The 15,668-nt window shown below is 40.2% G+C and overlaps 1 protein-coding gene across 1 annotated transcript in view; it reads right to left on the bottom strand.

Moving 5' to 3' along the window:
- Window positions 1-678: 678 nt before the first annotated feature.
- Window positions 679-15,668, bottom strand: part of ADGRD1 (adhesion G protein-coupled receptor D1) — a gene marked incomplete at both ends in the record, with an annotated part of 155,743 nt that continues 140,753 nt past the window's right edge. The window contains 4 exons of the mRNA XM_082007811.1: window positions 679-774; window positions 1,409-1,501; window positions 4,683-4,724; window positions 5,976-6,102. Coding sequence (XP_081863937.1) covers window positions 679-774; window positions 1,409-1,501; window positions 4,683-4,724; window positions 5,976-6,102 — 358 coding nt within the window. The remainder of the gene's footprint in view (window positions 775-1,408; window positions 1,502-4,682; window positions 4,725-5,975; window positions 6,103-15,668) is intronic.

Genomic DNA, 15,668 nt, shown 5'->3' with positions numbered 1-15,668 from the left:
AAATACTAATAGGCCACATATAGAAGTATTACTTGTTACATAATGCTGTTTATGAGCACAGAGACGTATGTGTATATTTGCTTTGCTAATTCCATACCCATGCTGGGAGCTGAGTACCTGGAACCTGCTTCTCCCTCAAGTCCTGGCTTCCCCGTAGCATTTAAATTAATCACCACGCCTATGCATTTTGAATAAGCTTCACTTCGATAATTGGATTCTGTAAGGTAATAAATGTAAACAGACAGTGCACAGCAAGACCAGAATAGCCCCATTACAACATCACAATGGGAAGCGTTTCATTTTAGAGCATAAAAATCCATCTTTCCAGAGGTATGTTGCCTTTCCTCAGTTCTGGGAGCTGGAATGATTCAGATGGCAATAAGCCCTCTTTGCGTACCTAGTGTTTTCATCGTTGCTGACAAAACCATCCAGTGTATATTTGTTCTAGTTACTTTTACAGATATTGCTAATAGCCAAGTGGCAGAATGTGTTACAGTTTTGAAGGCAAGCAGATGAGGGCTATTTACTCAACAAAACAATATGGCAATTCCCAATTTATTAGGCAGTGATTAAAAAAGCAGTTTTCTACGGGTATTAACAGTGAGAAAAAAATGGTGGACACTGTATCAGAGGTCCTGAATGTATGGCTTGATTTTCACTGAGAAGCTGGTATTACTGTCAGACGGCTGATAAATCAATGCGGTTGGCTGAATTGGTGCTTTTATCCCAGGTGTTCAGCTTTGTGGGGGTTGTGCCTGGCCTATTCCCAGTCATCTGGAAAACAAAATAATATTGAAAATAGATTTATTTATTTTGCTAAGCCACTCTTGTCTGGATGAAATAAAAGCTTGAAAGCATCTATTTACATTACGGTGTTGCCACAGTCTTGAGAGCATATGCCGTAAAGGATTTTTAAACAGTTGTTAGCACAATCTAAGGTGATTGGCAGCGATCACTTAATAATACCTATCACTTCAGGAGTCTGTTTTTTATAAAAACAAATGTCTTTTGCTAGAAAAGCATATTCACATGTTTATTCCTCAGGCTTAAATGTAAAAGTGCCCCATCAAAAAGCCATCATCGTCAGACAAATGTGGCTTGAGTGCATAATATGAAGTCCATTACAATTGGTGGGAATAGTCTCATTGAACCATACTCCAGAGTTCATAAACCTGTGTTTACTTTTATTTGATAGTTTACCAGAAAGCAGAATTTTGTCCTTTGCTTTCAAAACAGATATTGTAGCTGCAACTTAATGCTTGCTGATTCCACCTGTCTACACTATGCAGTAGCTTCGGTACTAAAAACACCCATGTGCCTTCCTGCGTCCTGTTCTTTCTAACAGAATTTAATGTGGAACTCCTCCAAGTACAATGTGGGGCAGGGGGAAGAAAGGAGGAATACTTACAATGTCTGAATTGAAGGGTTTCACATTGATGTTGCGAGTCGAACTAGTGGTAAGGGACCAGACCTTGGTTTTGTGCTTAAAGGCAGCTCTAACCTTTGGGGGGAAAAAAAGAAACCAGATACAAGATTTCTTTTGAAAAAGTTGTGTTTATTTTCACAGGTGTAGCTTACCATCATTTTCCCATTATCATTCCTCCACATTAATGTCACTGTATTAAAAAACAGCAAACAATCCACCCCTACATCTTTCTTCATATTTATGGTCTTATTTTAAAATTTAACTTTACTTTTCAAGTACCCATACTCTAAATACAAAGCGTTGTATAACCTCACTTAATTCTCATTTCATTGGCAACATTTTCATTTTATGTCTGGGTTACGCCATCCTCATAGATGTCCAAGGTATGACTGTATTACCATTCATCTTGTTAAAAATAAAAAATAATAAAAGAAAAAAACCCCAAAACTGCGGGACATATAAGCATACATCCCCAGTATTTGCAGTTCTGGTTTGAAAGATTTCATAAGTTGCCATTATACTGATTTTCAGTGGCTCACTAGGACACTTTCACATTTTCTAACTAAATGTACGGCCCCAGGCTGGACCACAAGCTCCCTCACTCGGGCAGGGTCTCCCTGGAGCTCATGCAGCCCTGGTGATACTCAAATGCCGTGAGGACATAAGCCAGCTGCCAGCCTTTAGAAAGCTGAAATTATTTAAAGATTCTGGATGAAATTCCCTATAGATACAGGAAGCTTCTGCTCCAGGGTGAAAATAATCAGCTGCATAAAGAAAAGACAGTTAGACAGTCATTCTTTAGGCAAGTAGGTGAGATTTATCAAGGCTTGCTAGCTGGAAGTGATTGATCAGTGTTAGGATGTTGTGATAAAGAACATCTTGTCAGGAGGAGCACAGTTTGCAAAACACACAAAGTAATCCTTCCTCCTTATTCTACTCTCAGCTACAGTACTGTGTCCAGCATCCCAGGAAAAACAGGGAGCAGCTGGAGAGAACGCTGAAGAGAGCCGTGAGGATGACCGCAGGTCAAGCAAAGAGCCGTTACAAGAATCTCAGGTTGTTTAACCAGAAGAGGAGACTGGGGGGAGACAGGATAAGTCTTACGGTCTTCCCTTTCCTGCAGAGAGGGGAATTATCTACTCTTTATACATCTAGTAGCTAAAACAGGAAATAAGAAGCCCAAACTGCAGTAAGAAGTACAAAAACTACGATTTAGGAGTGGCAGTAGTGAGGCTAGTGAAGCACAGAGCCAAACTGCTGCGGGAGGTCGAGGGGCGTTGATGACTGAGCTGCCAGGGTGACACTGGCGTGGGGGACGTGTGCTGCGGGGGGGCTGCTCAGGTCCCCGTCAGGCCCATTCTCCTGTGCTTCTTTATAACGTGTTTGCATTTCTTGTCCAGGCGTGCTGGGAATAAAGCGCTCTTTTTTACCCAACTACTTGGAAATACCTGTAGATTTTGCTTTACAGTATCTGAGTTTTACTTCTATGGTAAGAATAAAATTCTCAGTAAGATTTCTTGCAGTTTAGCTGAAGTATTTTAGATATGCACAGCATCAATGGACCAAATGAGACCTGCTCTCAAAAAATGACTGTTCGCATTAGCTATAGAAGAACCGTTTTTTGAGGATACAAATTCTGAAAAGTTTCTGAACTTGATTTCTCACGAGGTTCCTGGAAAAATGGCAGATACTCAAATACTTGTATTTAATGTAAGGCATTTGAAGCTTGACAGCAGGAAGAAAGCTTTCTGAGCCTGGGGGAGAATAGATTAAAGAAATATTTTTCCTCCTTACCTTTAACCTGCCTGCTTAACTTTAGTTAATTTCAATAAAGATCAAGACTTTCATAGTCAGTCCTGACTCTCCAAACTGATTGTAGCAAAGATCATATCAATGCTCTGAGTAGGTTGGCAAATATTAATAAATAATGTCTCCACAGAAGAGCTGGAGTGCTGTTGTTGCATAGGAAGAAGCAGCAGGCTATGGGGCAGAGCGACTTAGCAGCATCCAGAGAAGGAGCTGTGGGAGAAGCAAAGCTCTGTGGTATTCACTGAGCAGTAAGCTAGCTAGAAATAGTCAGCAAGCTAGAAATAGTTTTCCTAAGAAACTTTCTTTAATACATGTTGCTGAGCATTTTCTGCCATCTGCTATTGGAGGAGAGGATGCTGCAAGCTCCAGGCCTGGTGGAGATGGTCTCCACAAGCCCCATTTACATCAGCCTTGCCTCGGCTTTACCCCAGTTGCTCTGAGACAGCCTTAATGCAAAAAGATGCCTCTTGGTCCACTATGAAAACCTGAATCACAGAATCATTAAGGTTGGAAAAGACCTTTAAGATCATCAAGTCCAACCGTTAACCCAGCACTGCCATGCCCCCTAAACCATGTCTTAAACGCCACATCCACACGTTTTTTGAACACTTCCAATGATGGTGACTCCACCACCTCCCTGGGCAGCCTGTTCCAATGCTTGACCACTCGGTGAAGAAATTTTTCCTAATACTGAGTCTAAACCTCCCCTGGTGCAACTTGAGGCCATTTCCTCTCATCCTATCACTTGTTACTTGGGAGAAGAGAACAACAACCCCCTTTCAGGTAGTTGTAGAGAGCGATAAGGTCTCCCCTCAGCCTCCTCTTCTCCAGACTGAACAACCCCAGTTCCCTCAGCTGCTCCTCCTAAGACTTGTGCTCCAGACCCCTCACCAGCTTCGTTGCCCTTCTCTGGACACGCTCCTACTTGTAGTGAGGGGCCCTGAACATCCTGCCAAGAAAAATACCTGGAATACGTTCTACTGTTTGGTTTCCCATTAAGGGTTGCATGAGCAATTTCCAAAAAGTATGTTTTGCTGAGAATAATATTTATTTTCCTTTCTGGAACTGCAGATGTGACAAAGCCAGAGACCCCCTAATGGGGACTGCCAGAGTGAGTCATGCTCCCACTATTTAAGCATCCTCTCTTAGCAGCACAGTCCATGCCCTGCTCAGCCCCTCCAGCCCTCAGGAGTGCTTCTTCCCTTAGTCGTGAGCTGCCTTCTCTTATATTTAAAAAAAAAAAACAAACTTTCTTATGTTAAATAAAATAAATGTCAAGCATGGGTCAAAACGCCGCAAGTCACAAAGTCACTAACAGTCATGTATACGTTGAAAGAAAAAAGTAATCGGTGGCATAGCAGGCAACAATAATGGAGATTTTCTTGTTTTATACTCACGTGACTTGAATTTGTAATTCAACATTTGTTAACGCCATTTGGTTACATACCTCTGAATTCAGAAGACAGTGAAACAGGAACATGAAAAATCCCTGAAAACAGATAAAAGGGAGAAGGGTGAAGACTGAATATGAAGAATGAAATACAATAATGTATTTCTCACAGTACTGTATAAAGCAGGTATCGAGTACCTGGAGATGTATAAATATCAAAGAGTAGACCAAATTGTGCCCCATGTTAAACTGAAGAAACCTGCAGCATTAGGTTGCTATGAGGCTTGTCTGGACCTTTTCCTGTAAAACAGCAACTCCTAAACTTTGGGGTGCTGAAGGAGAAAAATCTGGCTGAAAAGGAGCAGGAATTCTATTTCCATGAGAACACGAGAAGTTTTTGTCTGTGCCTGCAAAGGTAAAGACAGAGGGAAACACCTCCTGTCTTTGGGGAACACCAGGTCAGGTTTTTCACATTAGAAAAGCAAGGTATTAGCATTAGGAAAATTTTCACAACAGAATTTTGCTATCTTCGGGCTTTTTGTCCAATGGAAAGTGAAACTCCTCTTTCTCTCCCGAAATAATTGTATTTTCTTTTGGGAAGTAATCAGCCAAACTTATGTTTTTTTGGATGAAAGTCGGAACTTTTCTTATTAGCTTATCGGGACAACTCTGTTGCACTCTTTTTGTGACAACAGTGGTATTTTTTCCTGAGACATAAAAGGATTTACAAGAGTTCATTATTTTTCTCCTTTGTAATCATTATTCAGGAGAGAATTATAACACACCAGTAGATTTATGCCTCTCCTGAAACATCTGCTTGAAGCTAAGCAGATGCTTACATTCCTTTTTGGACAGGGCTACTTTTCTGGATTGCTGTAGTTGATGAGGGTCTAATTGCCTGCATGAAGAGTCATGTGCTGGTTTCTGCAGCATGCAGAATAGCTCCACTTTTCTCCTTATGGTGCACCATTCCCACAAACTTCTGTTCGCTTTCATTTAGTCTCAGTAATGAAGCCTCAAACTGACACTGAAAAATTGTTCCGGTAAGAACAATCTAAAGAATCTTGCCTGTGGTACTTGGTGCTGGAAGAATGAATTTCATTTCTCAAGCTCACTGTCTCATTTATTTAATTATTGCTACTGGAAACACTAAGGAGTGGGATAAAAGTCCTGTTCATACAGAGACTAAACAATTGCCAGCACTGTATGGTCATCACAGACTTAAAAGACAGAGGAAAGGACACAGAAAAAAATCCAATAAAGACAAGCATGTGAAAACGTTACTAATGATCCGTTTATTGGATCTGAGCAGCAGTTTGGTAGCCATAAACTTTCCCACCAGGTACTTACTTGTAGTGAATTGAAAACAGCAAATATATACTGAAATACTAATGCGTGGGCATTGACAGCCAAAATCCCAAAGATCCACGAGCTTCCCAAGATTGGTAAGAGAACAGCGACGGCTTTAGCTGTTAGTCTGAAAGAGAAAATTAAAATAGGAAATATGATGAGACAGTTAAAGACATTTCAGCCCACACACCGGGGAGTTTATCAATTATATCCTGGCAGCAAGCAGTGTGTGTAGGACTCTCCTCGCCATAAAATTCTTTTAATGGGCAAGTCTCTTAATTACTCATTCCTCATCTATGAAAACGGGGATAACAGAACTTTGGTATCACATGGGATAAATAGAGATCGAGAGTCATTAACTGAGAGTGCAGGGGAAGAGATGGAGAGAGAACTACAGCAGCCATATCTTCAGTTTACTGCAAGTATCATCATTTTGTCAGTGAGGAGTTAAGTATAAAAGTCAAAAACAGAGGGCAGAAACTGAGAACAAAGGCAGCATCACATGGAAAAACTAAAACTACTGTATGGTATATCCAAAATACATTTGCTCAGCACTATAGTTGAGTCAAGACAACATGATATTTCTCTTGCAGAAAGTGACTTGGGATTTTCAGTCACCACAAATGGGAAGAAACATGATGTACCTCTGCAAAGTGCAAATCCTCTAACACCACAGTATTATTCTGCTACCACCCTGTTTTGTTCAGAGTTGATTCAGAGAAACATGTGCCAAATATTGAAATAGCTTGTGTTTCTTGGAGGTCCCTACTGAGTGTGTTCACTCTGTTTAGCTTGGAGGACTTGGCAGAATTTCAGTGAAAGGTGATACAACAGCTGAAAAGCTAATAGCACTGAGAAAATAAGAGGGATTTTTGTTTTTGCCTTAATGAGCTATGTACAGTAGGTTTGTTGTAGTGGTAGATGAAAAGAAATTCTGGTATACCAGATAATTAAATGATCATGGAAAGCTTTCTGCAGTAGCTGAATTTGGTGGACCAAATTTTATATAAAGAGTAAACAAAGGGTACCATAGAGAAAGCAAAGGCACTGCGTTTAGAATTGTAAAATCGCAGCTACATCTCTTCAGCGTATTCATAGCCGCCTACATTAAAGACCGAAGAACTATGCACTTTCTACAAGGAGCTCGTTTACTCCATCTGCAACAGGAATTAAGGGCAGCCAAACCTCACAGAGCACTCGGGACCCTGTAAAGAGGTACTGGCACTTCTCGCATCAGTTTTCTGCTCTGACATAAACATTGCTAGTACCTCTCGCTGCAGCAGAATACTGCTCAGCCACTCCCATGAACGACAGGCACAATGGACAGAATTTAACTCACAAAGATTATTGCTTATCTCACACAATTGTCTTCTCCTTATGAAGCCCTCAGAGCATCGTCTCTGATTCATGCTAATGAATTGCTCTAAAAAAATTGTACTTTTGTGTCTGTGTATACCCTGTAATATTGACTTCAAGAGTATCATAGTTAATAGCCCTACAGAGTGTTTCTAGTGTAATCACAGAAAAAATAGGAAGACAACCGGATTACTCTGTGGTAAAGTCCTCGCCACAGGATGCTACAGACATCTAAAAAGGATCCTATAAATTCATGGAAGATAGTTCTGTTGTGGTTTGTTAAATGTGCCCCTAATCTGTTGTGTGCTGGAAGGTGGGAGTATGTGTTCAGAGAAGGCTCACTCTGCTGGACCTTTATAGCGGGGATACCGAGTTGAATGGACCCCAGTCCATCTGGTTTAATGGAGACGGCAGGCCTTCTGTTCTTAGCCCAATCTATCCCGCTTCTTGATTAAAACAATAAACACTTCCACAGCCTGTTTTCACATCAGTCTGACCCAGTAAGGGCAGGTGTAAAATAAAGCAGGTGACCGATAATGGAGTTAGTAAGTCACCACTCACTTGTTCCCCAATAAGTGCTACACATCCAGTGCACAGCACTGGGCAACCCAAAAGCATTCATGATGCCTGTCCACTCTGTAATCACTCAAAACCCACCATGAATCCCACAGGGCAAAACATTCTCACTGTCAAGACACTGCTAACCAGACAGCCCAGTGCAATTTTGCCTGTCAAGGATGAATAGGTGTCGAACCTTTGCGTACCCAGACACCACATTTTCAATGACAGCTATCAAAGGACAAACTCTCCCTCCTGGGCAGCCGAGTACAATTTTGTTGGTACAAGACAAAAAGCACGATCCCCATTTGAAACATCCTGAACCCATAAGGCAGATAGATCTAATCCCTGCTTACCACAGCACTTACAAGCACGTAATTAGCTCCTGTTGTAGCCCATGGGATTTAAGCACATGCTTACAATTAAATATGTGTTTAAAATATTTCCATGAATTTAGTCTATGGTACAATTATAGATAAAGAAACCAGAAGGGCAGTAAAGGGAACAGGGGTAGTGAGAAACTAAAAGGCAGTCCACGCTTGCTAAAGCTACATTCTTTCAGAAATTAGCAGATTTCTGTTTAGCTGGAAACCTATGCGAGAAAGTTATTTTAGGGAGATTAATGTCATACTTGTGCCTTTTACCCCTCGTACAGATCAAAGTACAGGTTCAGGAGAGAAGTGCATAGAGCTGCATGACAAGAGACCACTTGTAATTACAAAAAACATGGAACGAATGAGAATTTTGTACAACACAATTCAATGAAGAAATCTTTTAATTAAACTTAGAGCTGAGACATCTTGTTCATTTCAGTGACCTCAGCACACACTTCGTTATATCCTTGATTAAAAGTGTGTGTTGAAGTACTGCATAGGCTTCAGGTTTATAGGGAAATCTGGGACAGGGAAGAATCTGGAATTTATTTATTTTTTTAATATTGTTTTGTATCTTTTTGTCCTTGGCCATGAATATTTCTGCACATTTCAATATAATTCTGCAAAGAGTTTGAAGGAATACCTTAATCTTGAGCTCTCCATTTAAAAAATACATTTTAAAAAATAAGGTTTTAAAAAAACTGGTAGAAGTTTATTTTCATGAATCAAGGATGTTTTGAGTTTCTCTGTTAAGATTACAGTTCATCACCTCAACTCTAACATAAGATGTCCTCCACTGGGGAGCTGCCAGCAGACCGCCTCTTGCAATATACTTTGTGCAGAAAGACCTGTATAATCCTGCAGAGCCCTTGTGCCTTCAGGAGAATGCATCTGTGCAGGACTCGGGGCCGCCTTGGCGGGAGGATACGCGAACACCTGGAAGATGGATTAGGTACACGCAGATTCCTGGGTGGTTTAGATGTCCTCTCTAACCTGATACAGCAGGTGATTCGTATGCCCAAAACAGCTACCACTTGTAAAGCTGTCTTCATTGCAAACCACCCTTTCTTCTTTTTCTCTTTTGTTCCCACACTCTCAATTTTTATAAAATTTGCAGTTTGGAACATAATTTTCCACAACTGGTTTGTTGCCAAAAATAAGTTTTCATAATTTCTTTTTGAGTTTTTCATTATTTCTTTTTGAGTCAGAGCATAAAAAGCTTCATCTGTAATTTTTAGTTGGGGGCAGAATAGAGTTAGATAATATCAATGTTTTCAAAATAATTCATACAGTTTGGATTTTCAGGAACCTTTAACATCACAAATGACTTTTTTTTTTAAAATAATGTATTAATGAAGACTGCTCACTGTTAAGCACAAGATTCAGCACACGTGCAGCAGAAATACATAGCTAAAAATGAAAACAAAAGACAGACGTGGGATTTTTCACGCAAGTGTATTAATGTTTCATGCACATCCGTTTAGAAAAGCAGCTATGTGAGGGTGAAATTCATTTAAGACTAAGGGTCAGCTCTGCATATGTATCACTTAGATCTCATTAAGTCTTTTTTTCACCTAATTATTGCATAGCTTTCTATGCTTGCGTGCTCTGAATTTCATCCTGTGTATGAAATTATTAGTTCAAGGGGTTTATGAGCTTTACACACCAAGCAAAGGACTCAGCTCTATTGTTCCTGGTTCTCTTTTATTTTCTTCCACTTACCCCTCCCCTTCCCATCCTTATTTCATTTTGTCTTTGAACTTTAAAAAAGAAAAATACTACATGTAAAATGCTGTGTCAGAACACCATTAAGGCGGCAAGGTTAAAAAATCTTAGAAATACAAAAGTTAATGTTCCACTAGGCACATTAATTCCAACACACTGCACATACTTTATTTTTTTTAATTCCTTTTTTTTTTTCCTACATGAATATTTTAGTAGATTCGTTCTAGTACACTAAGATATAGAGCGCAATCAAATACATGTTGTTTTTGGAGAAGGAATACTGCATGACTTAAACTGTGCAACCTTAAAAAAAAAGTCACTACCATTTCTTGGGCTTTATATTGTCGATGAAATTGGTGACATAAAGAAGCAATACTGTGAGGCAGGAGCAGGTCTTACATTGCAGATATTGAGGTCCAGCCCCACCAGGACTTCATAAACCTTGCTAAAATCTTTCTTTGTCCTTCTGCCCTACTGTGTCAGAAAACAGAATAGCCGTTGCCTTATAAAGTACCCTCTAAATGACTCCTGTGTGCCCCTTCTCATGCTCTGGCTTTTGAAATTAGAAGCAACGTAACAGCCTGTTTCTTACATACACTTTTAAAAGTTCAGATATTGTTACTCTTCTGCCGTCTAATAGCATTAAGTTTGGTGAGCTTTTTGTCTCTCTGCATATATACTGAATGATCAGTCGTGGAATTAATTAATTAGGAACAAAGACAAACCAGCACAAAAGATTTATTTTCTCCTTTCTATTGTTTCCTTTTTGCCAATATATTTTTTTTAAAGCATGTACCTGTTACCACTTCATAATATAGACAAATTCTGGAAAATAGAAAAATATCTTGAGTCTGATTAAACTTTTATATCCAGTGTACATGGAATAGCTTTGGGATATTATTAGCTGTACATAGGCTATCTATCAATTCACTCTACGGTTAGGGTTATCGCTCACTCTGCCGCAGCACTAACAATCTCTTAGCTGGGCTTTAGAGACTTCTGAAGCACCGCTCACCAAGAACCACGTGAGCATGACTTGATGCCATTCAAATCTGCATGCTTGTTTATTGCCCAAAGCAAGCGGCAATGAATCAGTGCTGCGCAGCGCCGCACCCTCTGCCGTCAGGTCTGCAGAGGCTGCTCTGTAGACATCGCTGGTCCTGATGAGCTCATACATAGTCCTACTCACCTGAGCACTCGTGTATGAACCCCGTTGCTGGGGGCAGGGTGGAGTCCTTTGAAAATCCTTAGAAAATTTTTCTTATACACTTCTTGCAAGAACAGCATTAACTTTATTCATGAATTGTTAATCAAGCTGTCCATCTAACATGGACTCATCCTTTAAATCTCCTGTTGAAAACAAGTATTTTTCTCCCCTTTTCCTACTCTTACTAGTTTAATTCTAATTCCTGAGAAATAAACCTTACTCACCAGCGTTCTTCCGGTCCGAATTTCTTCAATTAGTATTGTTTGGTTGCTTTTTTAGTGTTCACTTCAGTGCAGGATTTTGATATTTACTGTGTATCTTGCTCAGAGACGGCCTGTTAGCCAGTGTTTTACACCAGCTGAGATCCTGAAGTGTGCGCTAATCAGTCGAGGAAGGGAAGTTTTCCGAGTTGGATAATTACCACAGCTGAACTGAAGTCCCAGTGTGCAATGAAGTACAGGTTTCAGTGCCTCTGAGACATATTTTCATTACCAACATCATATATAACCATTGCACTGTCACTGAAGTTACTAGGAACATTTTTCCAAGAGCAGGGTTGGGCCTTATATTTTTATTGTATTTGCAATTGGTTTCAAATGGCTCTACTCAATTGAGATTGCTCCCTTCCCCTTGTTTAATCTCTGCCCTTTTCTGCTATTGCTCTGAGCACACTGTCAATACCTTGCACCGATGCAGAACGACTACACTGACAGCTACAAGAAAGAAATTTCACTGCTTGCAGAAAGAATACTTTACTACTTCTGTGAAGGGGACCCCTAATTCACAAATCAATTTTATTGGTTATATACGGAACACTAATCCTTTTAAGACTTCTGACATCCACTTTTCAGTCATGATACCTGCTGAAGAAAGAACTAAATTCAGACCCATAAGCCGAGGTTATATTATAGAATTATTATATAATTTTTAGATAGTATTTCCTCCAGTTATTTAAGCCAAGATTATATAATTATATAATCTATATAAAAGCAAAAATCCTTCACAACAATTCACCAAAATTGTTACCCTGACAAATAGTCCTTTTAACTGAAATTTCCCCCTTGTTTCTTAAACTCTTCACTAGCCAGTCAGCAATACCTTTTGTACTTTATATAAAAAATAAATAAACCCCAAGCCCAGTAACTAACATTTCAGACTGATGCTGCGACAAGTTGAATTTAGCTTCAGTTTCCCATTTGTTACAAGCAGCATTCACCAACTTCTAAGCTGGAAGCTGGAAACCACATGCAGCAATTCTGAATGAAATGTTTTGCATTCAAGTTCAGCAGTGATTCCAACACACACCTTGTCTACCCCTTCTGACCAGCCCTCAGGCTTTCATTCCTGCCGGTGTCTGAGGAACAGCAGTTCTCCTCACCACGGCATCCAGGAGTGCTGTGTGTTGCCACTCACCTTGATACCTGAGTCTCCAAGGAGCAAATCCAATGCTAAGAGATTTAGGTGGTGAGTTGCCACCAACATCAAACAGACAAATGAAAAAATACTGATAATAACTCATCTTTTTTAGTGAACTAGGCAGTGAACAGCAATGAAAACACATACAATAGTATTTCAGAGGGATGAAACACCTCTCCTGTGAAGAAAGGCTGGGAGAGCTGGGGGGTTGTTCAACCTGCAGAAGAGAAGGCTCCGGGTGAGACCTTATTGCAGCCTTTTGGTACTTAAAGGGGGCTTGTAAGAAAGGTGGGGACAGACTTCTTAGCAGGACCTGTTGCAATAGGACAAGGGGTAATAGTTTTAAACTAAAAGAGTGTGAATTCAGACTAGATATAAGGGAGAAATTTTTCACAATGAGGGCGGTGAAACCCTTGCCCAGGTTGCCCAGAGAGGTGGTAGATGCCCATCCCTGGGAACATTCAAGGTCAGGTTGGACGGGGCTCTGAGCAACCCAGTCTAGTTGAAGATGTCCCTGCTCATTGCAGGGGGTGTTGGACTAGATGACCTTTAAAGAAGGTCCCATCCAACCCAAACTATTCTATGATTCTGTGATTCTATGAACAGTCACTGATACTGTTTGGAGTCTACAGGATCAAGATCCCTTTCACTTCTCAACAAAAAACAACCAAGTCTCAGTAGAGTAACATACTGTGGGTGGTATAAGCAGCTCAGCAGAGTAGCCAAAGCACAGGCCTGAGAGTCAAAGGGTCCTTAGGGACCCCCTCTAACTTTGCAACCAGTTTATTCCATACATTGCAGGCAACTGACATTGCAAGTAGGTGTTTGGGTTTTCTCAAAATGAAATTAATCTCTGAACTCTGCTAGACATCTTGCTCTACCGAGTAGAGCTTTCATAGAAAGGACAGGCATGAATTTTAATTTTGCTCCTGCCACTGGGCTCATGAGCTCCTGCATATATACATGCACCTTTTTGTCCTCCTACACTTTGTCTTGTCTGTATAGACAATAAGACTGATGGCATAAGGAATGTCGTTCTTTTACTTAGCACATACACAGTTCCTAGACTAATCTCGGGTGATTTATAGGCACAACTAAAATAAAGGGGCGGTGGGGGAAGACAAAACTACTGGTAACTGCAGATGCCATTTTTCATTTTCCCAAATGTTATTTGCCCTTTCAACATGATGTTGTGAAACTGAATAAGAAATATTTACAGACACTTCAGATCATTGCTTTCTGGTGGGTGCCATTTACAATCAAGGGAAGATGCTGCTAGTCAAAAGCATTGTAGCTATGAAAAAAAATCTAGGCTGCAACAGCAACTAAATTCAGATTTATTTTTATCATGCGAGTGGGAAAGGGGGTAGCATTACTCCTTTTCTGTTAACGCTCAGCGTTCAATACCCAGCCCTTTCATCACAGACCCTCACAAGAAGGCAGATGCTGCCAAAACAGTGCTACTTCTCATAAGCCTTCCCAAAAGCTAAAGCTGCCTTTAGTAGATACAGCCTTCACCCAGAATATAGGAGGTCTCAGCTCAAATCACTCTTCTGCCTAAGAGGTTGCAGTTCCCTTTTTTCCAGAAGAGCATTTTGACTCCCTGCTTGATGCCCATTCTCACCTATTTAACCTGTTCCACTTACATTAAATGATGAAATATTCACTGGGTCAGAGAGCGAAGGTGTACCCCACAGTGAGGAGACACTCCCCTGAGAGAGGAGAATCCTACCTAATCCTGGCTTTATTAATATTTCTTATTTTATATTAAATAGTCAGTGGAGCAGGGACTGAAATCCAAGTCTTCCTTCAAACCCCCATCAAGCTTGACAGAATAATGGCCATGACCAGAAATGTGAGTACCTTATTATTAATTTAATAATTAATGTTAATGTTGAGAAGGCAATTCCAGGGGCTAGCAGCATTGGCTTTTGTCTTCAGCACCTAACCAGGGATTTAGGAATCCATGCCTTGCTAAGGCCTTGCACAGATGAAGTTTCATGTCACCTCCATCACTTTCTGATCCTAAAACTACAAAAGAAAAAAAATACTTCCCAAAGAAAATAGTAGTACTTAACTAAAACATGTCTTTCTCCTTGTCTTTAATGCAAACTACTAAAAGAATATAAGGATTAAAATGTAACGTCCTTGCAAGCTGAATTTTCAGTGGTTACAATTTTCCCAGGGGAACTGAATTTGCAGTGGGATTTTTCCATTCTTGTTCTAAAATTCTTTCTCTGACAGTCTTTGACACTAATTCTCTCATCACACTGCTGCTGAGACAGCATTCTCTGCTTCTCAATCCCCAAGTCCAAGGGCAGAGCTAATTTTCCATTGAACTTTGCCATTCAGTCATCAAAGAAAATAATGAAAGCTTCTTCTCACAGTGGAAAAATGCTCCACATCCAGCCAAGGAGTATTAATAATTGGGTTTGGATGAGGAGACACCGTACCTGCACTGAGAGGCTTTGTACCACAGGATATGCAGTTGTATGTGTGTTCATTCCCAAAAGACACCCAGAAGCTTCTCTGTCCTTAGTGAAGTCGTCGTTTCCAAAGGGTGACTGGGAGCTTTTGCTAGTGAATAGTCTTGTTGCATATTTGTGCTTTAATCATCAAAACATTGTGTCTCTCTGTGCTTCCTTTCATGCTCTGCTTCTACTGAAGCATTACTGGAACCTCAGGAACAGCCCCAGTGTAACACATTATGTTTTCTCTTTTCCCATACCAACCTCTAAAAGAACATGCAGTATAAATATTGCCAGTTAGATGATCATTTAAGATCTGCCGAGTGCCATCATAGGCAAGCAATGATACAATCCTTTTGTGTACAATCATTATAATAAATTCACAACCAATTGTGCATTTCTTTAAAATCCAGGTGGACTAAAGGGCTGACTGTTTGTTGCAGTCACATGTTAAATTTTTTTGGAAGTCCAAAAAATGTGATTGACTGAAAAAGTTTTTTTGGGAGACTCTGGTAATGGGTGACAGAACAAATTTCCCAGCAGTTGGTATTGATGACCATGGCCAGAAGCCAAAATAATCACATTCTCA

The sequence above is a fragment of the Phaethon aethereus genome (assembly GCF_964289735.1).
Source record: "Phaethon aethereus genome assembly, chromosome: 17".
NCBI lineage: Eukaryota > Metazoa > Chordata > Aves > Phaethontiformes > Phaethontidae > Phaethon > Phaethon aethereus.
The sequence above is the reverse complement of the archived record's forward strand: the minus strand, read 5'-3'. Positions and strand labels throughout refer to the sequence as shown.